This window comes from Cibotium barometz, chromosome 43 (assembly GCF_041138505.1).
Source record: "Cibotium barometz isolate CiBa-2024 chromosome 43, ASM4113850v1, whole genome shotgun sequence".
NCBI lineage: Eukaryota > Viridiplantae > Streptophyta > Polypodiopsida > Cyatheales > Cibotiaceae > Cibotium > Cibotium barometz.
The window spans coordinates 22342996-22370088 of record NC_141088.1 but is presented as its reverse complement, the minus strand read 5'-3'; the positions used below and the strand labels follow the sequence as shown (position 1 = coordinate 22370088).

At 49.4% G+C, this 27093-nt stretch overlaps 1 protein-coding gene across 1 annotated transcript in view; it reads right to left on the bottom strand.

The window, feature by feature from the left end:
• Positions 1–927: 927 nt before the first annotated feature.
• Positions 928–27093, bottom strand: part of RBL15 (RHOMBOID-like protein 15) — an 88375-nt gene continuing 62209 nt past the window's right edge. Inside the window, exons 10-13 of the mRNA XM_086781676.1 lie at positions 2074–2125; positions 1857–1913; positions 1450–1521; positions 928–1347 (exon numbers count right to left, since the gene is read on the bottom strand). Of these exons, the coding sequence (XP_086637802.1) occupies positions 1339–1347; positions 1450–1521; positions 1857–1913; positions 2074–2125 (190 nt within the window). The 3' untranslated portion in view covers positions 928–1338. The remainder of the gene's footprint in view (positions 1348–1449; positions 1522–1856; positions 1914–2073; positions 2126–27093) is intronic.

The following is a 27093-nucleotide window of genomic DNA, read 5'->3' as shown; positions in this document are numbered from 1 at the left end:
CTCAAAGATTAGATTGGAAATTAGTATCAACAATTACATTATTATATGATGCTTAGACCTTAGGGGATCGTCACCCTTACATACGCACCCTTTTATTTGCAATCCCTTGTATCTCCTTCATCTTCTATGTGTAAGAAAAACAAAGCAATGTAATTTCCTGTGATTATTCAAGCAATAGAATGAACATGATCATGGCTATGGTTTTTTCTATGTAATATCTTTATGTTAACTTTCTCAAGTTAACAAGTCCGTTGACTTTCCCTATTTGACACTTAAGCACATAGTAAGGTTGCTTTAGATCTTCAAGAACCGTCTTACGAAAGTTAAGTGGAGTAAGTTGACAAGGTGCCTTACGGTAGGTCGAGCAAGACACTATGCTAACCAATGGAGTGGTTAACATTGATGGTCAAGCAAATAGCTAGCCACAATATAGGCTGGTCAACTACCATCAGGAGGTGTTACAAGCCGATGGAGAAGTATAATAGTTGCATATAGGACAAGAAAGTTATCGACAAGTTTGCAAAAAGAAAGCTATCCTTTGACCACTGCTTTCGTCATGCAACAATCATGCTTCAACAAAGAGGAACAATGATGTAACATTAAAAAAAAGTAAACCAATTTGGTTTGTAACAAAAGAAAATCCTTTGCATTCCCACTAAGGCCACAAGATAAAATCTAGTGACGGATAGACATAATACAACAATAACTTTGTTTCATAAGGATAGTGTTGAATAATCTCAAATGAAAACATTATTCCAATAAGATAAGGCTAGATCCTTTTAAATTAATAATTGAGTAATGGTGGACGTCAATTAAAAGGCAGGCCTTAAACCCTCTCCTAGTCTGAAGGTCAAAGAATTGGGAGTTAAGAGACCAACAATTACTAAAACTTTTTGTAGGACTCCGTACATTGACATTAGCAATTGCTTTTATAAAGAGAAAAAATAACAATTGCATTAAAATGCCCAAATCAAAGGACCCATTCGAAGTCAATGCATAAAGCAGGTTGGATTCCTATAGTTATATGGCTTAGTAAGATGGTCCACAGGGCTGCCTGCTCCTCCCTCTACCTGCTGTTACCAGATAAAGCCACACACAAGCATACCCAAGCTCTGCACTAAAATACTACAGCTACAGCTTTGGTGTTTAGACATGCAATTTTTCAAAGTTGTAAAACATGTACGTCTCATCCACTACCTTCTTCCCTAGAAGGTTACATCAACTCGAGTGAGCAATTGCATTGAATTCAGAGGTGACAGCATAAATCAGGCAAAGACTTGAAAGAACCTTGTCTCAAGGCATCTCTTTCACTTACAAAGTCCTGACACAAAGGCATTTTCATGATATCTGCAAAATAATTGGTCATAAATGGATAATCTCATGTGAAAGGTTATCTTGATTGAGCATCCAATGTACTGTTTGATCAATGTCATTTCTTCATTAATATACCTGACTACTGAGAATCTCCACTGCCATAGTGAGATCCCCATTCGCAGCATCAAGGGCAACTTCTGCTTTTTTCTGCAAAAAGAGTATCATTCAAACACCCGCTCAACAAAAACAGAAGTTGCACTCCAGACAACCTGGCCTGCCCACCAGCACAGGTTGTAAATAAAAGGCCGTCATACTAGAGGTAAAATTCAAGAAGAAGAAGAAAATATAGTTCACGAAAAATAAATTAGAAAAATAAGAGAGGATAAACCTGGGGTAGATTAGAATTGGAGGAGATAGTGAAGAAATTGGATGAGATAGGAAACAGGAAACATGTATGGAAACCGAGGTAGAACAACATTTTTGCATTTTTTTACTAGGAAACAGCTGTTCCTATGATTATATAACCTGAAAATGAAGCGTACCTGTTCAAATCCCATAGCAACTAAGCTTGACACAGACTCGCTATCATGCTGGGAATCCTACATGCACACACACACACACACACACACACACACACACACACACACATCAAGCCTGAGAACTATCTGAACAATAGGTTACCATTCGCGTTCTGAATCTATCTGCATACAGTCTGTCAGAAACTTAATAAAAAACCCAAAGTGTCTAAGAGGTAAGAACCTGGTTTATAAATGTGGAGTGCACTTGAGAAGGGAACCCCGCCTGGATGGACCTGCAGGAAGATCAAGTTCATTATGAATGTTCAGAAGAAAAACAAAAGATGAGAAAGTAATAACCACCATGACATGGATGAGTGCTTGAGCTTAGAGCTTTTTGAGTGCCACCCTTGGTCCCACTCTCAAAGGACTCCATAGTGGCTGCTCCATCTTCCCTGACTGAGGCAACCCTTAACTGCCCCCTTTCAAAAGCGACCTCCAGCTCTCGTGTCATCAATTGCCTTTTAAAAACCACCGCCCTCATCAGTATATTTTCCAGTAGCAGACCTGCCGAGGACAGGTTCAATCTCTTGGAAGCCGCGGTAATTGGTGAGCAAGGTCAGTTCCTCGGCAACGCCTACATTCGGAGATTGTACTCCACCGTTTCAAGCATGGGTTCAGGCCATAAGGAGCATCAATACCTCACGAAATTGTAGAATCAAGAGACGCACAAAGCGGTTTGTCTTGACAAAGATTTCTTCCAGGACTATCCATGGCTATATTGATGGGATATACTTCGATAAATACTTTCAGCCCTTTGTTCTTGACGATGAATAGAACAATGTATAGAAGATAAGAGTGCAGATAGAGAAGAGACAGATACAAAGTATTGGGTTCCAAATACCCTCTGAAGGGCCCCCGCCATGTATGGTGTATTTGATTTATTGAAATGAGCGACTGACAGACTTAAATAACCAGGACTGAATTGACTTGGATACCTTCCCTTAGCTGAGATAGAACTCCCTTGATCTACACTTTCCACCTTGCTTGGACCCCTTCTTGGCTTGTTCTAGCCCTTGGACTTCAGCACTTGCAGAGAGAATAGCATAATTTATGCTCTTGCTGCTGGCCGACAAGGCTTCTTGGTGCTTCATAGGGCTGTCCCATGTGCTAAAGGCTGGCCTCATGCCTTCGATTGACCTGGTGGCTCTTGGACAAGCCTTCCATGGCTGTCCATGAGACAAACTCCTATAGAACCCATCTCGCATCACTTTTCACACGTGTGAGAACTTGTTGCTCTTGCTGCTAGCCAACAGGTTCTAGGCTGGCCAACAGGTCTGGACATGGAATATTCATGAAATTGTGCTGTAAATGCTGTGCTGACTATAATGCTTTGCCCATGTGCCGACTGACTGCCTGCAGCCTATAGACCGGCACCTTCATGTTTAGGTCCTCATGATGGCTGCCGACTCAGCCGACTTCCTCTGATAAGTAGCTGACCTGAATCCTTCCTAGCTGAATCCGATGCCATGAGAAACGTGTCCGCTTGACTCCCAGAATGTCTTCCAACGTCATCAAACTTCAAATACTTGCCTCGGAACTTCACAGAACCTATAAGCTCTCCTTGGCTGACTCCCTGCTGACACTAGTCTGACCTAGCTGTCTGTAAACTGCTTCGGAAGACTAACACTGGCTCCGATCCGAAATGAGTCCTCTTAGCTCTCTTATTCTCTTCCAGGTCCAGCTAACCTCAATCTCTCAACCCGATAACCACATTGAACACCTTCCCTATGTTCTGCGGACCTTTAGTTGACACCAATCTGACTGATCTTGATGGATACTGATTCAGTTGACAGAGATAGACCCACTATAGAGTTTGTTTGAATCGAGAAGCTCTGGCAGGTGGCTACATGCCTCAGGAAATTTCACTTACTTGTGTGCCGACTCTCCCTAACCCTTAGGCTACTCTAATTTCATAGAGATATGACACCAAAAACTCTTTGTTGTCCGCAGCTGACTGGCCTGACTGAACTCATTTCTGACAGCTGACTCAGCTGGATCAGACTTCCTTAGCTCTGTGTCTTCTAACCCCCCTATACCTTCTAATCACTCAAACCACACAAGAATTCAGCCCTAAGGACATTCAGCTGATTACAATCAACTCGCAGCTGACTCTGAATGACCAATCAGCCTACAAACCCAATCGTTTGACTACTGACTTCTATCAGTCTCCAGACTGTCAGACTTAACTCAAAAACACTTCCCTTGAATCCAAAAAAATTATAACAACCCTTCTATCTCACCAGCTGATCCCCCTAGATGCAGAGCTGACTGTAGCTGACTCCTATTTGACTCTATCTGACTCCGAATCCTCTCAACTGAAGATAATTGATTCAGCTGTAAGCCAGCTCTGACTCCCAGAACATCAGACATACATTCATAGTTATTCTATCTCAACAAAATCAATCAAAATAACACAAACAAAGCTCCATATCATAAAATCTCATCAAACCCAACACAAATCCAAACTTTCGACTCTCAGCCTTCTTCACGAAAACAAAGACAAGACTCTGTCTCAACACCCCTGAGACATGGGTTCAAATTTATCAGAGCACACTAAAAACTTGAGGATCCTTCACAGGCAGACCCTAGCAACTACTCTCCCAAAGCATCAACTTCACCCACGAATTCACACTGCAATGAATTAACAACCACAAACCGTAGGTCTTCCCAAACAGACGCAAATCAACACTCAACTGACTGACAACAGCTACAATTGAACAATAATTGGACCAAGTCATGTCTCTAACCGAGTCACCACATAGAAATCATAGGGAAACTACTTCCTATCTGATTCCCTGGTCCACAATGCATTCTCTACTCTAGCTTAGCCAATTTCCCCTCTGTTGCACTGAATTTCACATTTGCAACCTTTGAAAATTGTAAGACCTTCTATCTGCAAGTAGTCTCTTCATTGTAGTCACTTCACACACTCTCTTCACTCACTCTTCACTCTCTTGCTTCTCCCTTCTCTTCTTCTTTCTTCTGTCTCCCGGAAATCTTCACAATTCCCCTTCTTAGGCCCATCACCGCCTTGCCACCTTCTAGAATGTTGTGTTGCCCGATTCCCTTGTTCTCCCATACACCTTCTATTTTTGTTTTTGTTTTTTTTTTTTTCCCCGTACACACCCGGGGCCCACTCAAGTGGGTGGAGCCGATTTCCCCTTCCAACAATTAGCCAATTATCATGGTCGGGCAAGGGCCACGTACCATCGGGCAAGAGCCACGAATTAGGCATCCCCCATGACCACCGCGATGAGTTGAGCGCTGGAACAGCGGAGGGGTCTCGTATGGATCCTCCTATCTCGGGTGATCCACCACCCGAGGAGGAGGAGTCACTCGAGTGTTCAAGGGGCAAGAGCCCAAGCAACCAAACACATCAAGCGAGCATAGGTGTCCCTTTATAACATGAGAGAGCCTAGTGGGACTTGAACTCATAACCTAGAGGTTACAAGTCACAAGCTTGACCACTACACTAACTCAGTTGGGACTCTATTTTCGTTTTTTTGCACCTGCGCTTATCCACTTTGGTCGCCATGCTGTCTCTACCACCTAGGATTCATTTCACACCACTCTACATACATTACATGTTCCCATACACCATGTCTGATTTCAGTTCTAGAGTCCTCTCACATATTGCCCCAACCTCTTAGTGAAACACTTTCAAGTGTTTCACTGTGTGTTTCTTGCTTCACATGATTCGGATATGATATTGCCTCAACCTCAGGCCATTAACTCTGTTGGCATGCATCTAACCTCCCAGGTCTTGCAACTGTTAAGTTTCATGTACAATAAAAGGTCCTTCCCATCTGACTTTGAATTTGGTCTGAAATGTCTTATCAAGAGCATTATTGTACCTTAGAACCAACATTCCCTTCTTTGGATCCTTGCTTCCCAACTTATCATTAAATGTCTCAATCCTCTTTTGACTAATCTTTTCATACCATCTGATGGCTTCCTCTCTATCCAACAATAAAGAATATAAACTGGTCAATCTCTTTCCTTCTTGTTCCTCCTGGGTCATATTATGTTGCAACAAAAAATCAAAAGTGAGGGAAGCATTACATTCACTGGCAATGTACATTCTTCTCCATACACCAAATGATATGGGGTAAACCCTGTTGCATTCTTCTCAAACACTTTGAAAGCCCATATAGCTCTATCCAAGTACATGTCCCAATCATTGGGATGGTCTTCTACTAGTTTGAACAACAATTTCTGCAAAATCTCATTAAAGCTTTCAACCAGCCCATTGCATTGGGGACCATATGGTGTGGTAAACCTATGTTTAATACCCAATTTCTTGGTCAGATTTTTGACCAAATCAGCTTTGAACTCCCTTCCTTGGTCACTTGTCAGCTCCAAAGGAACACCAAATCTATAGCAAATCATCTCATAAACAAACTTGCAAACCTGCTATACTGTGGCATTGCTGGTTGCTCTAACTTTTGGCCACCTTGTCAGGTAGTCCACTACAATGATGATATAATATTTTCTACTTCTAGTTCCTGAAGAGGCCCTCTAACATCTATTCCCCGCTCTTCAAAGGCCCCATAGCTCATAATGTGATGCATGGGTTAAGGAACTAGCACCTTCTTCTGAAAATCTTGACACTCATGGCAACTTCTGCACTAGTGATGGATGTCTTTGTTCATACTTGGCCACATAAGCTTTGATGTTAATACCTTTCTTTTTGTAATGTCAACCCCATAGTGGCCTCCACATCCTTCTTCAAGGCAAGTTTTCAAACAATCTTGTCATCCTGACATAAAATCCTTCTCAAAACATCATCTATTCCTTTATGATACAATATGTCATCAACCAATACATACCTCATAGCTCTTCTGATAATTGCCCTCCTTTTTGAAGCATCCAATCCTCTTCTTGAAAAACTTGTCAGAAGGACCTACTCTTCCTCATAAAGGGATTCTCTGCCCTGATACAATGGTCTTGGATTGGCACAGCATGTACATCCTTGGAGAAAACCGGCTCTGCTGTGTGCTTTCATGTTGTCCTCCCTAGATACATGCCAGATCTAAAAGGCCTGGAAAAAATTAAGAAGCTTCCTCACCCTTAAAAACCAAGTTTTCATCTCATCTTTCCAAGTACCTTGTACCTGCCTTATAACAAGCAAAGAATCACCCTTTATAACCAGTCTTTTCACCTTCCTTTGTCTACACTCCTCAAGACCCAAACTGAGGCTATAATACTCAACCTCATTGTTGCTTTTAAGTTGTATTTCCTGGCTGCCAAACCATAGCTCTTGACCTTGTTTGCTTACAAAAACAAACCCAACGCCCCCTTTACCAAAACTCCTTTTAAAAGCCCCATCCAAAAATAAAGTCCCATCTATATCCAACAATTCTTCATGCATCCTATGATCACGAACAACTTGCTTTTCAATATCCTTAATGGGCTTGGGTTTAACCTGAACCTCTTTATAGGTTAGCATGTCTGCCATATGGGCCCTCAGCCCTTTTACTCTTCAAAAAGCATGCATGAATTGCTATTCAGCTGCACCTGTAGCCTCAGTAGCACAGCCCGCCTGCAATCCTTCCAAAAAGCAACCTATAACCAGCAGCGCAGACCCCCTGTAGCTGTTTTCCCAGGCCAAAGATTAGCGCTGCCTGTCAGCAGTCTTTTCTACAAAAGCAAGAGATAGAAACAGACGTGTCCACCCTCCAAAAGTGTTGAAGCCTCCAAAGTTAGCCTAGGGGCCACCAAAGGTTATAGAACCTTTAAAACTTTAATTCTTGGCCACTAAAGGTTATAGAACCTTTTAATCTTTAATTCTCTTTGTCCCCTTCACACATGGGATTGTCCACACATGTTTCCTTTTTGTCCGGCCACCCAAGTATGAACCTATAAATATATAACTTGCTCACCGACCACCATGCTCACATTTATGCTGCACCAATTTCACAGGGTCATGACAGTGGATCCTCAATATCTTCATCATGGACGAGGCATCTACCCACACCATCACCTAGGGGATAGTAGCGTGGGCCTCCAAGACAGCACCAGCCCTAGCATACGAGGAGACGGGACACGACCTCGCCCTTCTAAGTTCTCTCTCACCAAAGTATCTTGATAGCCCCAGTAGTAGGGAGGAGGCCCACAGGCCCCTATCAGAGGTGGGAGATCATCAGCAACATGGAACATTTGGCATGCTCGCTACAACAAGGTCATAGAGGGCACTACCATGCCACACCCGTAGAGCCCATTCAAAGCATATGGACAAACATCATACACACCCTCAAGGGGGAGTGTCGCGGGGAATCTACTCCATGGTGTCTTGGTAGCAGTTTGATCCGGCCATAGGCAAGGGAGTGGTATGATCACGGCCAACCCTTCACTCACGACAGACCTCAGAGATGACGGGCTCCCGGGTACCAATGAACCTAGGTCATACGACAAGGAAGATTTGATCATGGCGGGCCGCTGGTGGTAACCGAGGATCAAATCCATGGCGGGCTGACGATGGTAACCTAGGGTCGAAGAGATGAGACCATGACGGGACAGTCTCGGTAACCGAGGGATCAAAATAAGAGAAAGACTGTTATTTTGTTGAATAATTGATTTTATTGGATACATTGTTTTAAATTTATGCAAACATTGTTTCTTATAAAGTGAAAGAGAGTGTGAGTAAAGGGTTCAATATTGTATGGTGTGACTGGTTTTCCTTGCATGAAGAAGTGCCGGCTACGGGGCCCGGGTGAAATACCCCTTGTACCTGGGCACAACCCACCCAAAAATTGATTCGGATCTTTCAACTATGTGGTTGGACGGTGGCTAACCCATTGGATCGGATGGAGTTAGGCATGGCCAAATGATGTATTGGTTGAGTGATCGTAAGAAGTTTAACTGGGAGAGATTAGATTAAACTTAAAATGGCAAAGTAGAGACCAGACCTCAGATATTTAGTAGTCCTAGAGTGTGTCTACTGCCTTTGCGTTGGGAGCTACTTGTTTGTTGAGCCTCAGGGGGGCACCAAGTAGCTGCTCTTCATGAGGGTTGTAGAGAAAGATCCCAGGTTAAGTGATAATCCAGATTCCGGAGGAATCACCCTCTTTTCTTAGACAAAGGAATCTTCCAGACAGCACGCGGAGCTGCTAGGATAGCCGATGTCTAAGATACTGTTGGGAGAGTGTCACGTGCATCCCACACTTGGATGCCACGTAGACATATCTGTACAGAAGGTGCAGGACCTGGGATGGTGAACTGGTCCCATGTGAGCCCAGTCCGGGACGAGTCAGCCAGGGATCCATCTCAGTTGTCCGAGGTCAGGTGTGCATTGTCCTGCACAGGAGTCTAAGGTCAGGTGTGCACTGTCTTGCACATGAAACAGTGCCAGTCCGCGCTGTGAGTCTCCCTTTGGAATGATGTCAATGATTCTGTGTATCTCGTATGGTACCAGATGCCAAATCACTGAGTAGTTAGTTAGGGTTTGCGTTTAGAACAAGGGGCTAGCCCATAGGGCTATCCCGGGTATTTGTGTGGGCATGGGGATAGTGTGGAACCACCCCCATGAGGGCCAGGAAGGCCCTGGTGGCTGAACCCACCAGCCATGGAGGGGCTGTAGGACAGCCCTAGGGGCAAGCTAAAGGCAGATTTCAGGAGATGCAGCCTTTGTGTGGCTGTAGGGCAGGTATGGGGCAGCCCATACAAGCTGCCCAGCCCTCAAGAGGTTTGAAAAACCATTGTCCAGCCATACAGAGGTAGGCGCATGATGCCCAGCCAGTTAGGGAATAAAACGCAGCATTTTATGTGATTATTTTCAGCATTAAATGCTGGAAATTCAGTCGTGGGAATATTTTATGCTGGCTGCCTGAGTTAGAACTGGCCGACTGCTCTAGTAGGAGTAGTATAAAAGGGTGAGCCCACAATCCCATTATCTCATCTCATTTCTCACCAAGAGCTCAAGCATAAAGAGGCTAGACAAGCCAAGAAGGTGCTAAGCAAAGGCGTGAAGGACTGCAGGTCAAGGGCAAGGAATTTCCAGCCAAGAAAGGTCAAGGATTTCTGTATTTTCTTTCAGATTTACATCATTCTAATAAAGCAAATACACCATCCGTGGTGGGGGCCCTACAGAGGGTATTTGGGACCCAATACTGTGTCCTCTCCATCTCTCTCGCTCTCTCTCTATTTTTCTGCACATCTTCATTCAGTTTGTGCCTTAATTCTGTCGCAAAAAGAGTGCTGATTTCTAAGTATTGAAGTTACCGATTCTTCTCCGAAGCTTCCGCATGTTACAGTGGTATCAGAGCCTACTTCAAGTGCAAAGATTCAGCAAAGAAACCAGAATTTTTTCTTGCTCGTGTGATTGGTTTTCAGACGCAAGTGGACTACCCCTTTCGGAGTGACTCCTGTCCATCGAAGGACGGTTGGTTTTCAGCCTCCGGAAGCCTCCGGACGTATCCCACACAGAGAGTGGATGGTCAGATTGCGTTCCGGAAAGGAAGTGCATTTTCCTGCTATGGCGAGCTTCCACGACGAGAGAGACCAAGAACCATGGGACCAGAGTGCACCAGGCAGCCCAGCTAGGGCACCAGGCTTGAGTGTCACAGACATGTTCCAACAGATGATGCGAGCAATCGCAGAACAGACACCCAAGTTGGATGAGCAGAAGGCGCAGATCTTGGCTCTGGAGGAGCGTACCCGCTCTCCAGGAACAGACACCCAAGTTGGATGAGCAGAAGGCGCAGATCTTGGCTCTGGAGGAGCGTACCCGCTCTCTAGCGTCGCGTTTTCCATCTCCTCCTCCCTCTCCTTCCGTATCCCAGATACCAGATCCTCGACTCAGGAACCCTCTCACAGGGTCACAGCCGTAGCCAAGCTGTTTGCTTGAGTTGCAGATGCGTGCATTGGAGATCTGACAACGAGAAGACGAAGCCATGCGGTGCGTGGAACACGAGCGTTACCTCAAAGCATTGGACGCCAGATTGACACCGGCAGCGCCCTCGAATCATTTTCCCGAGAAAATGAACTTCAGTAAGTATAATGGTAAACTCGATCCCACAACTCTCTATTCATGGTTACATCAATTTGAAGCTTACTTTGCCACAGTTAGGAAAACAGATACTGACAGAGTGATCTTAGCTAGTTGGAACTTGGAAGGTGAGGCCATTCCTTGGTGGACTCAGTGGGCTCATGCCCACACCAGATTAGGTATGGCAGCTTATGTGTGGGACGAGTTTGTCCGCGACCTTAAGCAGCGGTTTCTACCGCCCCACTACCTTGAGCGACTCGAAGACGAGTTCAGGGGGGAGCGCGTCAAAACGCGCCCCCAGTCCTTTAGTTTGCCAATAAAATTTCGACGTTATGTCTGCAATTAGGCTTATCTGATACGGACAAGAAAAGGCAGTTTTTGTATGGCTTGGACACGCAAATCCAATGGGAGGTGCGTGTGTTTAGGCCAGCCACCTTTGAGGACGCACTCTCGCTTGTGCAGAGTGCAGAAATGAAACATAATGGCGGCAAGCCCAAGACTTCCCAACCGGCTTCTCCCAGGGCTACCGCCTCGGGGGGCAAAAGCCAGAACCAAATGGTGCCTTCCCCAGGACAGAGCCCAGGAGCCTTTGGCTCCAAGAACTCGAACAATGCGTCAAAGCTTACTCCAGACCAGAAAGCGGAGGCAGGCAACACAGGTGGCAAGTTGAGTGCTGAGGAGCTTTCTCAGTACAAGGAGGAGGGTCGATGTTTCTTTTGTCATACAAAAGGACATACTTCTCGGGATTGTCTGAAGAAGCCTCCAAAGCCCGCGATCGCTGCCTCAACAGCTTCCGTGGTGAGCTCAGCTCCCACACAGACCCCAGCGGCTACCCCTAGTTCTTCAAACCCCGGTGCTTCAGTTGGAGCAATTATTAGCCGGGAGCTTGAAGATAAGCAGAAGGGCGCCCATGACCAGGAGTGCATTTTCCTGCTATGGCGAGCTTTGACGACGAGAGAGACCAAGAACCATGGGACCAGAGTGCACCAGGCAGCCCAGCTAGGACACCAGGCTTGAGTGTTACAGACATGTTCCAGCAGATGATGCGAGCAATCGCAGAACAGACAACCAAGTTGGATGAGCAGAAGGCACAAATCTTGGCTCTGGAAGAGCGTACCTATTCTCCAGCGTTGCGTTTTCCATCTCCTCCCTCTCCTTCCGTATCCTCGACACAGGGACCCTTTTGCGGGGTCACAACCGCAGCTGAGCTCTTTGCTTGAGTTGTAGATGCGTGCATTGGATATCTGACAATGAGAAGACGAAGCCATGCGACGCATGGAACACGAGCGTTACCTCAAAGCATTGGACGCCAGATTGACACCGGCGGCGCCCTCGAATCATTTTTCCGAGAAAATGAACTTCAGTAAGTATCATGGTAAACTCGATCCCACGACTCTCTATTCATGGTTGCATCAGTTTGAAGCTTACTTTGCCGTAGTTAGAAAAGCAGATAATGACAGAGTGATCTTAGCCAGTTGGTACTTGGAAGGTGAGGCCATTCCTTGGTGGACTTAGTGGGCTCATGCCCACACCAGAGTAGGTATGGCAGCTTATGTGTGGGACGAGTTTGTCCGCGACCTTAAGCAGCGGTTTCTACCGCCCCACTACCTTGGGCGACTCGAAGACGAGTTCAGGGGAGCGCGTCAGAACACGCAACTAGTCCTTCAGTTTGCCAATAGAATTTCGACCTTATGTTTGCAATTAGGCTTATCTGATACGGACAAGAAAGGGCAATTTTTGTATGGCCTTGACACGCAAATCCAATGGGAGGTGCGTATGTTTCGGCCAGCCACCTTTGAAGACGCACTCTCGCTTGCACAGAGTGCAAAAATGAAACATAATGGTGGAAGCCCAAGACTTCCCAGCCGGCTTCTCCCAGGGCTACCGCCTCGGGGGGCAAAGGCCAGAACCAGTCCTTCAGTTTGCCAATAGCATTTCGACCTTATGTTTGCAATTAGGCTTATCTGATACGGACAAGAAAGGGCAGTTTTTGTATGGCCTTGAAACGCAAATCCAATGGGAGGTGCGTATGTTTCGGCCAGCCACCTTTGAAGACGCACTCTCGCTTGCGCAGAGTGCAGAAATGAAACATAATGATGGAAGCCCAAGACTTCCCAGCCGGCTTCTCCCAGGGCTACCGCCGCGGGGGGCAAAGGCCAGAACCAGATGGGGTCTTTCCCAGGACAGAGCCCGGGAGCCTCTGGCTCCAAGAACTCGAACAATCTAAGCTTACTCCAGACCAGAAAGCGGAGGCAGGCAAGATAGGTGGCAAGTTGAGTGCTGAGAGGAGCTTTCTCAGTACAAGAAGGAGGGTAGATGTTTCTTTTGTCATACAAAAGGACATACTTCTCGGGATTGTCCGAAGAAGCCTCCAAAGCCCGCCGCCGCCTCCACAGCTTCCGTGGTGAGCTTAGCTCCCACACAGACCCCAGCGGCTACCCCTAGTTCTTCAAACCCTGGTTCTTCAGTTGGAGGAGTTATTAGCCGCCGGGAGCTCGAAGATAAGCAGAAGGGCGCCCATGACCAGGAGTATGAGCGCAACGAAATGCTCAAGTCCTTTGGCTACATAGGTGGCCAGAGAGTTGTTGTCTTGTTTGACAGCGGCAACACGGAGGATGTGGTCACGGAACAGGCCGCTAGGCATGCCCGGTTCGATCTGACTTCGGTGGACAAACATGTTGAGGGTTTTAGCACAGGCACGACAACGAGCGTCAAGTATGAAGCTCTAGGTGCTAAGTTAGTTATTCAGGGCATCAAATTTGTGCGTGATTTTATGGTTGCCCCTCTTGTAGAAGCAAATATAATTTTGGGTATTTAGTGGTTTCACAAGTTTCTTCTAGATGTCAAGTGGGACAAGCACACGTTCCAGATCAATCGGAATGTGTCAAAACGCCCCAGTGACCATTAAGTGTGAGCCACGAATTCCGAACTTTCCACTCATAAGCCACTTGCAGGCTAAGCGAGCAATCAGGAAAGGCGCACAGTGTGCGAAGATTTACATCCAGACAACCCACACGGTGGCCAGTGCTTCCGAGAAGTACTCAGTTCTCCATGAAAAGTTCCAGAAGATTTTCTTCGGGACAACCTCCCTCCCCAGCTCCCCCCATCCAGACCGGAGGACCACAAGATTGACCTCCTCCCAGGCTCGGAACCCCCGAGCAAGTTTTCGTATCGCCTTTCCAAGGCAATGGAATCGGAGTTGCACCGCCAACTCCAAGAATTGTTGCAATCTGGCTTCATCCGCCCCAGCGTCTCGCCATTTGCAGCACCGATCTTATTTGTCAAGAAGAAAGATGGGTGTTCCCGTTTGTGTGTCGATTATCGTGCACTCAACAAGCTTACTATCAAGAGCAGATCCCGATGCCTCGAATTGACTATATTCTCGAGAGGCTGAATGGAGCAAAGGTGTTCTCGAAACTTGATTTAAAGAGTGGGTACCACCAGGTGCAGATTGTGGAGGGGGACATTCCCAAGACAGCCTTCCGTACGGAACGGGCCCACTATAGATTTGTGGTCATGCCATTTGGCTTGACGAACGCCCCAGCTACCTTTAACCACATGATGATGCGTGTTTTCCGGGATTTGATTGGAAAGTGTGTGTTCATATTTCTGGACGACATACTGGTATTTTCAGCTACGGTTGAACAGCATGACATTGATGTGGAGAAAGTTCTTAAGTTGCTGGAAAGCAATGAGCTCTACGTCAATGAAAAGAAGTCGGAATTTTATCTGTTCCAGGTGCATTACTTGGGATATATAATTAGTGCTGAAGGCATTCAACTTGATCCGGTTAAAGTGGCCGAGATTGTCAACTGGGAAGTACCTCAGACAGCCTATGACATCAGATCATTTGTGGGTATATGCCAGGCATATTCCACCCACATTGACAAGTTTTCTGACCTCTCGGCAGATCTCACCGATCTACTAAAGGGAGTGAAGACAAAAAGGCAAAAGATTCGAATGACTCCACGAGCATTGGAGGCATTCAAGAACCTCAAGGTGGCTTTATCAGAAGCGCCTTGTTTAGCACTTGCCTCGTGGGACGAACCATTCACCGATATGAGTAACATCGCAATTGGAGGTGTATTGCAACAGAATGGTCATCCAGTAGCTTACATGTCTCGTAAGTTACTGCCTGCAGAGAGAAACTACTCAGTCTATGATCGTGAACTCCTAGCAGTTATACAGGCCTTGAAACATTGGAAACATTTTCTGTATGGCCATGACTTTGAGGTTCGCACTGACCATCAGGCATTACACTGGATTCAGACAATGCCAAGCGCACAGTGGAGTGATCGACAACACCGCTGGAATCGGATATTCCAGCAATTCGGTGGTATGATTGAGTACCTTCCAGAAAGGCCAATCTAGTGGCCGATGCTTTGAGCAGGAAGGGACAGGTGACTACGATTCAGACCACTAGACTTGATCTTGTTGGTATAGGACTAGATGACATGAAGCACACGTACGTGGATTCCGAGGAATTCGGTACACAGTGCAAAGGCCGACTGTGTGTCATGAAGTCGTTCAGGGCAGCTCTTCTCCATGATGCCTATGACGCCATTACAGGTGGTCATAGGGGCATGAATTCGACTCTAGAGAAATTGGAACGGCAATACTATTGGCCAAAGATGAGGCGTGATGTGTTTACATATGTACAACGCTGTGATATTTGTCGAAAGGTGAAAGCTCCTCGTGGAAAGGAGATAGGGTTGTTACAGCCCTTGCCAATTCCTGAGGGTCCTTTCCAAGACATTTCCATGGACTTTGTCACGAATCTGCCTCCCAGTCCGAGTAAGCGTAATACGCAGTGCTTAACTATTGTTGATAGATTTAGCAAATTTGTTATGCTTATTCCTTGCAGGGCCAATGTGACCGCCGAGGATGTTGCCCAGTTGTTCATTCGGCATTGGTACCCGATTGGCGGGATTCCTAGGACCATAGTGTAAGAAGGAGATGCCAAGTTTACCAGTCATTTTTGGAAGGCATTGTTTGATAACTTTGGTACTAAGTTGAATTTTTCCAGTGCATTCCACCCACAGACGGACGGCCAGACAGAGATATACAACCAGTTGGCCTTTGATGTGCTGAAGTGTTATGTCCACGATCAGCAAGGTAAGTGGGAATCATATTTGCCTTTAGTTCAAGCTGTTTTGAATGATTCTTTTTCTTCAGCGATTGGCAGGACTCCATATGAGGCAGCATTTGGAAGACCTTTCCAGTCATTGTTGACCAGGACCTTGTCTTTAGTACCTGAAGCGAACAGAGCGACGGAGTCTTACAAGGAGATTTTAGAGTCAGTAAAAAGATAGATTGGCTAAAGCGCAAGAGGCCTACACTCAACAGGCCAATAAAGACCAAAGGGATATGAAGTTTTCGGAAGGAGATTGGGTTTATCTTCGGATTACGAAGCAAAGATTGAAACAAGTGGGCAAGTGATGCCCAAAGTTGTCTTTCAGGAGCTTCGGACCTTTTTCCATCAGGAAAAAGATTAATGAGGTGTCTATGCAATTAAAGCTACCTCCGAGTTGGGCTATGCATGATGTGTTTCACGTCAGTTGGTTAAAGCCATATGCAGGTCCTATCCCTTCAGAGGTCAAAGACGAAGCGGAACCAGATATTGTTGATGAAGCACAAGTTATGGTTCCAGAACAGATCCTTCTGCACTGTTTCAAGCATGGCTCAGGCCGAAGACTACGACAGTTCCTCACGAAGTTTCAGGACCGAGGGACCCATGAAGCGGTATGGCTCGACAAAGAGTTTTTCGAAGACTATCCGGCGTTATTGACGGCGGATTATTTGCAGGCTATGCAACTTCCTTCAAGTTAAGCAGAAGGGGATGTCACGTGCATCCCGCACTTGGATGCCACGTGACATATCTGTACAGAAGGTGCAAGACTTGGGATGGTGAATTGGTCCCATGTGAGCCCAGTCCGGGACAAGTCAGCCAGGGATCCATCTCAGTTGTCCGAGGTCAGGTGTGCATTGTCCCCTGCACAGGAGTCTAAGGTCAGGTGTGCACTGTCCTGCACATGAAACAGTGCCAGTCCGTGCTGCGAGTCTCCCTCTGGAATGATGTCAGTGATTCTGTGTATGTGGTATGGTACCGGATGCCAGATCACTGAGTAGTTAGTTAGGGTTTGCGTTTAGCACAAGGGGCCAGCCCATAGGGATACCCCGTGTGGAACCACCCCCATGAGGGCCAGGAAGGCCCCGGCTGAACCCACCAGCCATGGAGGGGCTGTAGGACAGCCCTAGGGGCAAGCTAAAGGCAGATTTCAGGAGATGCAGCCTTTGTGTGGCTGTAGGGCAGGTATGGGGCAGCCCATACAGGCTGCCCAGCCCTCAAGAGGTTTGCAAAACCATTGTCCAGCCATACAGAAGCAAGCGCATGATGCCCAGCCAGTTAGGGAATAAAACGCAGCATTTTATGTGATTATTTTCAGCATTAAATGCTGGAAATTCAGTCGTGGGAATATTTTATGCTGGCCGACTGCTCTAGTAGGAGTAGTATAAAAGGGTGAGCCCACAATCCCATTATCTCATCTCATTTCTCACCAAGAGCTCAAGCATAAAGAGGCTAGACAAGCCAAGAAGGTGCTAAGCAAAGGGGTGAAGGACTGCAGGTCAAGGGCAAGGAATTTCCAGCCAAGAAAGGTCAAGGATTTCTGTATTTTCTTTCAGATTTACATCATTCTAATAAAGCAAATACACCATCCGTGGTGGGGGCCCTACAGAGGGTATTTGGGACCCAATACTGTGTCCTCTCCATCTCTCTCCCTCTCTCTATTGTTCTGCACATCTTCATTCAGTTTGTGCGTTAATTCCGTCGCAAAAAGAGTGCTGATTTTTGAGTATTGAAGTTACCGATTCTTCTCCGAAGCTTCCGCATGTTACAGAGAGGCCCCATGTGAGTTGCTCTACCCAAACTATAAATTCCGCTTCCATCAAACTGTAAGGTTATATAGGGGGTAAGTTCCTCACACCAAGTCTGGAAGGGCACATGTGAAAACATCGCATAAATGATTATTATGCTTGTCCTCTTCCAGTCGGCCTGGTCCTACAGCAGTTGGCCGATAGCCCATGCCTCTGACCCACTAGATATAGGTGCCCCAAGAGTCCTTTTGTCCATCTCTCATCTTTGCAAGAACTCCCAGTCAGTGAAGCATGCCAAGGCTGCCCACAAGCAAGAAACACTAGGAGAAGTGGTCAAGAAGCCAGGCGACCAGCAGTGATTGCAAATTGCTGCACGTAGGTCTCCAGGAGGAAAACACAGGTGCTCCAGGTGCTGTCCAGAAGCCAGCAGAAAGGCGGCCTGATTTGCTACCTATCCAAATGACTTATTTTGGTCATCCTTTGGGATCAGTCCATACACATTCAGCAACGAAGCAAATACGCCTTCACGGTGGGGGCCCTTCAGAGGGTTAATTAAGACCCGAATCCGTGTACTCTCTGTCTCTCTCTCATATCTGCAAATCTGAATTTGGAATGCTGAATTCTGCTCTAACCAAGTTAACGGTCCATCTCACGTCACAGCCATCTTCTTCTTGGAGTTCCTCATGGACATTTGCATCACAAACTTGATCAGTCGGGCCTGCCCTATCTCAAGGATCAATATGTCCAGCTATATAGAGAGACTGACGGCTCCTCTGTAGCCAAGGTGATCGAGAAGCACTTCTTCATCTTCTTACACATTGGATTCGTCGCTGGTTTGTAGCTGGGGACAAGGAGTTGTGGCTGCACCTGGGTAGGATCTTACCGCAGTACCAAATGTAGCCTTCAGTAAGGTGATGCTCCTGTATTTTATTTACCAACAACCAGTGCTCACTGAAGCTCCTCCCGAACAATCATCCTGCAGTTGTGGGGCTGCGTTCCCCACCTAGTCCAAGCACATTCTAAGAGGTAATTCATATGACTAGGGGAAGCCATTTTGGGCTCTACTCAAGTCCCTGGGAACAAGAGGATTTCGCAAGTGTTTTGATGATGAATAGTGGTCGTGTACGCAAAGGCATTCACGGTGGGAGTGGATGCATTTAAACAATTATGATCAATGGGCCCTGGCCTTGTTCCCTGCTGCATCCAAGTGATCCTCCTGGCGGTGAAGGTATCTGGAGATGCTATGCTTCCCTTTGAAACCAGAGAGAGGTCTCCATTTCAGTCGGTAGAACTTTTACCCCACGTGGTCGACTTAGGCATCCTCGTCCTTGGCCAAGTACAGTGGGTGATAGTTCGGATAGGGGAGTGCCAGATCGGCGGCCTCAACAATTACATTTTCAACGGGACAGATGAACGAACACGTTTTTGAAGGCTTTCCCACACAAAGGCTTGGTGTATGGGAGACAATTTTAACATGCTAGAGAGTCCCCAAAGCATCACGGCATGTCCAACATCTCATGGCTGGTTGGGAGGAGATGATCTTCTCTATTAGGGCACAAGACACACAGCATCTTCCAAAGATTGGCTGAACCCCCCCACAACCTTTTGACCGCTCCCTACAGGAGACCTACAGATTGGAAGACAATACACACATATTTAGAACACTCAATCTAAAAGATATTAATCAATGGAGACAACATTAACAACACAAATACTGGAAATACTAAAAAATACAAATGACACCAGCACTGGGGCCGGAAAGGGCTACCCCCCCCCTCAATACTTTTTGTATTTCTTGGAGTATTTATATTTGTACAAGTGTCACGGGCCTGATTGGCCAGATTTCTCCACAAGTGACTGAAAACAACCAAATAAAACTGGTTCAAGTCGATGAAGAGGTGTTGGTCGGAGAGGAGGCTGAGACACATAAACTTCCTCCTGCGTCCCTGCTTGCGCGACCTGCACACCAGCGCCCCCCGCCATTGCGCTTGCTCTTGCCCCCCCCCCGCCTGCTGTAGTTCCTACGCCCCCCTCCCTCGTTGCTCTGCCCGCCGCCCTTCTTTCTTCCCCCCCTTCGCCTGCTTCGCTGCTGTGCCCCCCCTCCCTCGCTCTGCTGCGCACCCTCCTCGCCCTCTCGCCCCCTCCCTCCTCGCCTCCTCGCCTTCTCACCCCATCCCCTTCTTCGCACCCTCCTCGCCCTCTCGCCCCCTCCCTCCTCTCGCCCCCTCGCCCCCTCGCCTTCTCACCCCATCCCCTTCGCCGCGCCCATCTCACCTCTGCAGCGCCCCGACCCCCCCTCCGCCAGCATTCTCCTCCCCGCCCCTCATTCGCGCAGCTGCCGCCCCCCCCCCCCACCCGGGGCTTCTCCTTCGCCATTTTTACCCCCCCCTCCCTTTTCGTGCTGACTTCCGGCCCCCAGGGGGTTTTGCTTTTCTTTTTTCCTCCGGTCTTCCGCCTCTCTGTGTGCAGCCCGTTTCTTGCAGGATTTCCGCTTTCGCCTCGCCTTCGCCTGAGCTTCAGACTCTGATGGAGACTCCTCCCGCCTCGCCTCAGAGGGACTCATCCGCCTGCCCGCCCCCGAGGACACCCCCATCAGGCTTTCTCTTTCGCCGGAAGAGGAAGCAAGCCTCACCGCAGAGGTGGAACGCCTTCAGGCCCATTCCACCATCTGCCGTATAGTCGGCACTCGCCCCAGCAGAGGGGAGATCCGGGATCTTCTCCAGGCCCGCCTTCTTGCAGATGTGGGCAAGATCCTGGACGTACAGCTTCTGGGCCGGGGACATTATCAGATCGAGTTCGAGACCGCCCAGAGTGTGGCCAAGGTCCTTGCCATGAGTCCCCTTGACATCAGGGGTGCTCGGGCTTTCTTCAGACCTTGGCAGCATGGCTTTGATCCAGCAGCGGCTGAGCAGGGAGAGCGCCTTTTTCATGTTACAGTTTGCTTCCCTGGACTCCGCTGGGAGTATCTTCCGCTTCTCTCTCGGCTAGGAGCATTGGTGGGCTCGGTACTCGAGACTGGCCCCACAGCAGCTTCAGTGGTGGCCAGAGCAGCTGGGCTACCCTCCGTCAGAGTTTTGGTGTCTGACATCTCCTCCCTTCCTAAGGTCATTCAACTACCTAGGATAGGGGGGGATGGATTGATCAGAGAGTGGAGTTCTCGGGGCTCCCGAACTAGTGCTTCATATGTAGGTAGGTCGGCCATCAGGCCAAGGCCTGCCCTCGTAGGAGACCTCGACCCTCACCACAGCAGCAGGCCCTTGATGGCCCGCCCACAGATGCGGCACGGCAAGCTGCCTCTCCGGGACACCTGCTCAGGCCACAGAGACCTCGGAGTGGCAGCCTGGACAGGGGCGCCGCCGAGGGAGACAGTCACAGCAGCACGCACAGAGACCGCTGCAGCAGCAGCCACAGTTTCAGCCTCACTGGGTTCCCGTGAGGAACAGCTTTGCTCCCCTCCAGGAGGAGACCCCTGCAGCGATTGAGGACCAGGAGATGCCAGCACCCCCCCCACCCACCCCCATCCCCTCCCATTGCCTCGCTTCCACCTTCGCCTCCTCTCGCCCCCGCTCTGGTCTCGGTAGCGGCTCCCTCTCCGCCCCCCTCGCCCCCCCCTCCTCCCCCCCCACCCGCCTCGCCTTCCCGGGAGACCTTGGCAGTCCCCTGGCGCTCGCTCGCAGTCCGGAGGGCGCTGAGCACCGACCTCGCTCGAGCACCACAGAGGAGACCTACCATGCCGATCCGGGCTTCACGGATATCATCTATCCGCAGTCGGCTGAGTCGCCTCGGTGTTAGACAGCGATCGGAGGCTTTCGGTTACGCCTTCACTCGGCTTTTTGGAGCAGAGGGCCCCCATGAGCCAGCACCCATCCGAGTTCATGTAGTGATACCTCCGGCCCGCGGGGAGGAGGCACTTGATTCAGCAGTGGCCTTCTCGTTCCCTCTCTGTGGCCCGTGCGACCGGGAGTGGACTCTAGAGCTCGCTCTTAGCACTTTGAAGACTCAGGCAGTTGAGTTTTCTCATCATGTGAGCGACCTGGAGGTGACAGATGGGATAGGCCGGCTCTGGGAGTTGGCTCATTTTTTCTTGGATCCCGGGAGTGTGGATGCCTCGGGGATTCGTCATTTGGTCGTGCGTATAGTGGCAGACTTAGCACGCGACCCTGGATATGTATGTATACACGAGGTTGCTCTGTCAGAGCGGGAGGCAGTCGCCATGGGCCACAGCCACTGGCGCCTGATCCAGGATTCTTGCAGTACACCGGGTGGGCAGATTCGCAGCCGCTTGGATGGGGACTACTCTCCATCCAAGCCGCTTGCGAAGGCCCGCTGCACGGCTGAGACAGCATCTACCTCAGCAGGTCATCCATGAGGATCATCTCATGGAATGTACAGGGCCTAGGCGGAGCACATTTTATACGCTATCGAGGTTGCTTGAGGCAGGAGCTTCAGAGATGCCTGGTTGGTGGCAGCATTGATATTTTGATGATGCAGGAGCACCACTTGGGTGAGAGCAGGATCCGGAGATATGGTTTGGTGATGCCTGGTAGATGGGATACCTTTTGATCCGGAGATATGGTTTCGTGATGCCTGGTAGATGGGATACCTTTTGGTCTGCAGGGTTTGGTTCTTTGGGTGGACAGGGAGGAGTTTGCATGGTCATTGCAGATGTATGGCGGCAGGCCATTGTGGATCGAGGGATCATTGTGCCTGGTAGAGCACAGTATGTCATTCTGAGGATGCATGATGAGCTATTGGGCGTGCTCAACGTCTATGCGCCTAATCATGCTAGTGCCAAAGCAGAGTTCTAGACCCAGGTTACGGATGCATTGCCAGAGGCCGCACATTGGTGTGTCGGGGGAGACTTCAACATGCTTGAGGACCCGGCCGATAGGGTGGGAGGCAGTCATGTTACAGTGCACGGCACGGAGCTTGCAGCTTGGGACCGGTTTTGCATGACACTGAGGATCACTGATGCATGGCAGCATGGGGCCTTCTCCCGTTCTCAAGACAGTCTTAGTTTCTCTCGGTCGGATCGCCGACAGGGAGGGACTAATCTATCACGGATTGATCGCTTTTATGTGGGCGACTGGTTAGAGGAGCGAGGGGGCTCCGTCGGCATTCTCGCTGGCACCTCATTTTCAGATCATGCGCCAGTTATCCTGACATGGGAGGAGAGGACACGGGAGCCCAGCTTGCAGTTGAGGATCCCAGAGAGGGTACTTACAGATCCCAGTCTCGCTGAGGACATTGAGAGGATCTGGCATGATAGTCAGTGCTCTGACCAGGATGCAGCAGGCCAGTGTGCCCAGGGACTCATCGAGCTTAGCTCTTTTCTGCACGCTGCAGCTTTGACACGGCTGGGAGAGATTCGCGAGAGGGAGCATCGGCTAAGACGCAGCCTTGCCTCGTTACAGCGTCTCCAGGAGCAGCAGCCGGCATGTGAGTGGTTGGCGTCCTAGCTGAGCCAGGCACGCCAGGAGGTTAGAGAGGCAGAGGAGCAGAGACATGAGTTTTACTATCGTCGTCAGGCCTCTGAGAGGACGCAGCTTGGTGATAGAGTGACTGGTGAGTTTTTTGAGATCACTGGACCCCGCCATGCTCGGGCAGCAGTCCGTCAGCTTGGTAGACCGGATGGTTCGGTAGCTACTGAGCCCGGGGAGATCAGAGCCATTGCCATTGCATTTTATAGAGACCTGCTTTCAGCGGAGCCAGCCACTGAGGACAGAGATGCTTACAGACAGACTGTGTGGGCCCATGTGCAGAGGAGGGTCACAGATCGTATGCGTTCAGTTCTTGGTGCGCCTCTTTCAGAGATTGAGCTTGCCGAGGCCTTGAGGGTCCTGCCGCGACATAGTTGCCCAGGGGAGGACGGACTGACGCCGGCCTTTTTTATGCGCTATTGGGACCTTTTGGGGCCAGGCCTCCGCAGGGGCTTTCAGCATGTTTTGGACACTGGGGTGATGCCGCAGAGCTTTTCAGAGGGCTTGATCTATCTTATCCCCAAGGGGGAGGGAGTATCAGATGATATTCGGCATTGGAGGCCTATTACGATCCTCAATACTGTCTACAAGGTCTTAGCAAAGGCCTTGAGTTTGAGGATTCAGCCCTTCTTGGGGGAGTTGATTCATGCTACTCAGACAAGATTTGTCAAGGAGCGCAGTATCCTTGACAACATCTTTACTTTTTGGGAGGCGAGGGCCAGAGCTAGATTTCTTGGCGAGGACTTGGTCGTGATGCTTCTCGATTTTGAGAAGGCATACGATAGAGTTGATTGGGGTTTCTTAGAGGGCACTATGCTTCGCTTGGGTTTTGAGCCAGGATGGATCAGAGGGGCGGCGGCTCTGTATTCCACAGCTCGCAGCCAGGTGTCGATTGCAGGAGGACGGGGGCCGAGTTTTGAGCTGACCAGATCTCCGTCAGGGGTGTCCCCTCGCCCCCTTTCTTTTTCTCTTCTTTGCGGAGGCTATGAGCATGTATTTGACGGCAGAGGAGGTTGGTTTGAGAGGACTTCAGCTCCCAGTCCGGGGGGAGGACTTGCTTGATGCGGAGTTTGCAGACGACACGGGCTTATTTTTGCATGGCCAAGAGGCCAATCTTCTTCGGGCAGAGCAGTCGCTCCAGGTTTTCAGTGCAGCTTCGGGAGCATTGATCAATTGGCGCAAGAGAGTGGCCTTTTGGATCAGTAGTGCTCCCACTCCGGCATGGAGCCCGGACCCCGGTTTTAGATGAATTCCTCCAGGCACAACAGTGCGGTATTTGGGATGCCAGATTGGCCTAGATTTGTCACCTGAGCAGCAGATTGCCCCGCTTCTTCTGAGCATTTGGAAGAAGCTTTTGTATTGGAGTACAGCTCGACTATCCTTGGCTGGGAGGGTGGTGGTGGCAAATCAGGTGCTGTTAGCGACCATGTGGTACATTACGTCTTGCTGGATCTTCTCGAGCTCTTGCATCAGCCAGGTACAGAGGCTGATCAGGAACTTTCTGTGGTCTGGGCGGGATGGTCAGCCAGCTCGGGCAAAGGTTGCATGGGTAGTTATTACACTTCCGCTGGCTCAGGGAGGTTTGGGCATTATAGATCCAGTCGATCAGAGCAGAGCCTTATTGGGGAAGCTTATTGTTCGGGGGTTGCTTCCAGGCGCGCTGAGCCTTGGAAAGAGCTCCTCTTGCAGCGGCTGCAGGCTCGAGCGCCCCCAGCAGGGGGCACTTGGGCACCAGAGATTCGCTGGATCTTCATAGAGATGAGGAGGACAGGCCTCAGTAGAGGAGGGAGGACAGATTTGCTTTGAGTATCCTGAGAGCTTGGGAGCTGTTGAGACCGAGGCTCTCTCAACGACCTCCTCCTTGTGTTGAGGAGCGGGCCAGACAGCCGCTCATCTGGAGCCCAGCGGTTCGCACAGAGCAGGGTCATATGCTGGGTTCTCGGCCTCGTTTAGCCTGGGGGCCTTTAGCGGCAGGCCCAGCTCGTAGTTTTGGAGACTGGCAGGCCTTCTGCAGTCTCCCAGAGGAGATCCAGGTGGAGAGGCTGAGTCACTTCAGAGGGGGGTTGATTATGAGAGATGATATTCAGGAGGCACTCACAGAGGAGTGGTTCACGCCTCTCGAGCCAGTGACCCCACGGTGGATGGGAGCCTTTACACAGTTGGAGATCCTGATTGCTGTCACAGCTTGCACTGAGGATGGCAGTTGCCTCTACTATGAGATTCAGGATGAGGGCAGACTCCAGCGAGTGGAGGTGGAGTCGCCTTTGGTTGCAGAGTGCACCTTTCTGAGGATTCGGGTAGTGGCCGCCGCTTCTCGGAAGTGGCATATAGACCCCGATCCTGCTGAGGTGCTCCCGGATTGGCGCATATGGGCATATGCAGCGCGCCCCTTGGCCCGGCTACAGTGGGACCCCGGGGAGTACGAGTGGCATGATCCTTATGCATCCCTTGAGGCCACAGAGATTACCTTTTTCCAGTATACTGTTCGGCTGGGGCGGCATATTTTGACGGCGAGGAGGACGGTCTCTCCAGCGGCAGCGGGGCATTGGTGGCTACAGGGACTCTCACAAGAGTTCCTGGAGGATTTTTGGGCTTGGCTCTGGGCTAGTCGGCAGGCCCGCAGGATCTCGACTTTTCAGTGGCTGGTCGCCCACAGGGGCTCAGCAGTTGGCACTTGGCTTGTTTACAGCGGTCTCCCGGCGGCCTGCGTCCGATGCGGCCACCCTATGGAGACACAGAGACACTGCCTTTGGGATTGCCCTCAGGTGCAACAGATTTGGCTGCGGATGCTGCGTATTCTGGCTCCCCTCTCTCCAGAGGGTATGTTTACGTGGGATGCCGCTGCTTGGTCGACTTCGTCAGGGCCTGCTATGGGCTATGAGATGGAGCAGGGCAATCAGGCCATCAGATTTATTAGGGGCCAGCCTCGCCTGGTTCCGGCATCGGATTTCTCGTCCGCCAGCTGGACACAGGAGCGGGATTTACGATGGGAGCTCCTCGGCAGCCTCACCATCTGGTTCACCTGGAGGGCCCGGTGCTTTACGGCCTTTGAGGGAAGATTGGAGCCACCAGCAGAGACTGTACGGGGGATTTGGCAGGAGTTGATCCACACCCTGCGAGGACAGTACGACCGCATGGATGAGGCAATCTTGCGGCGCCAGACCTTTCACACCACTTGGCGTTGTGGCCCCTTCTACACCTTACACACGGGATCCCCCCGTTGGCACTACAGGCCACCTGTTTGGCTCTTCCCCCCCCCTATTGTATGATTTAGCCTCTCAGTCCTTTGTACTGATGCTTGTATTTTGCAGCACCTAGGGAGAGTCTCCCGGGCTGCCATGCTGTATTCACTGCCCTGTTTCTCTTATGAGCAGGAGAGATCTTTTGTAGCCCTACAGGCGTTTTTATATAACTAATGAAAGGATCTTTTCTCGAAAAAAAAGAGAGGTGTTGGTCGGAGTAGCCTCAAATCACAGGCTCATTCCCACCTTCACTGGGTGGACACCTGCCTTTCACTGGTCTTCCGGGACCGTGTACCAACGGGCACACCCGTACTAACGCAGACCAAGGAGTACACCGTGGAGGGAACGTGGCCTGGTTCTCCCCAATGATACTTTGCTCCCAAATTCCCTGGTGAGTCAAACCTTCATTGGCTCTCAGAAGCTCTGAGAGCGCGGTTAACAACACCACACACGGAAATATACTAGCCACACCAAGAAGAATTTCTTGAACATGGTCAACATATACATGCTATGCTCATGCACTACACAACTTAAAACATTCTCTGAATTTAAATTAACAAATTTAAGATTTACACAAATGAGAAAAATATGAGAGCACCTGGTACGGTGAGTACAAT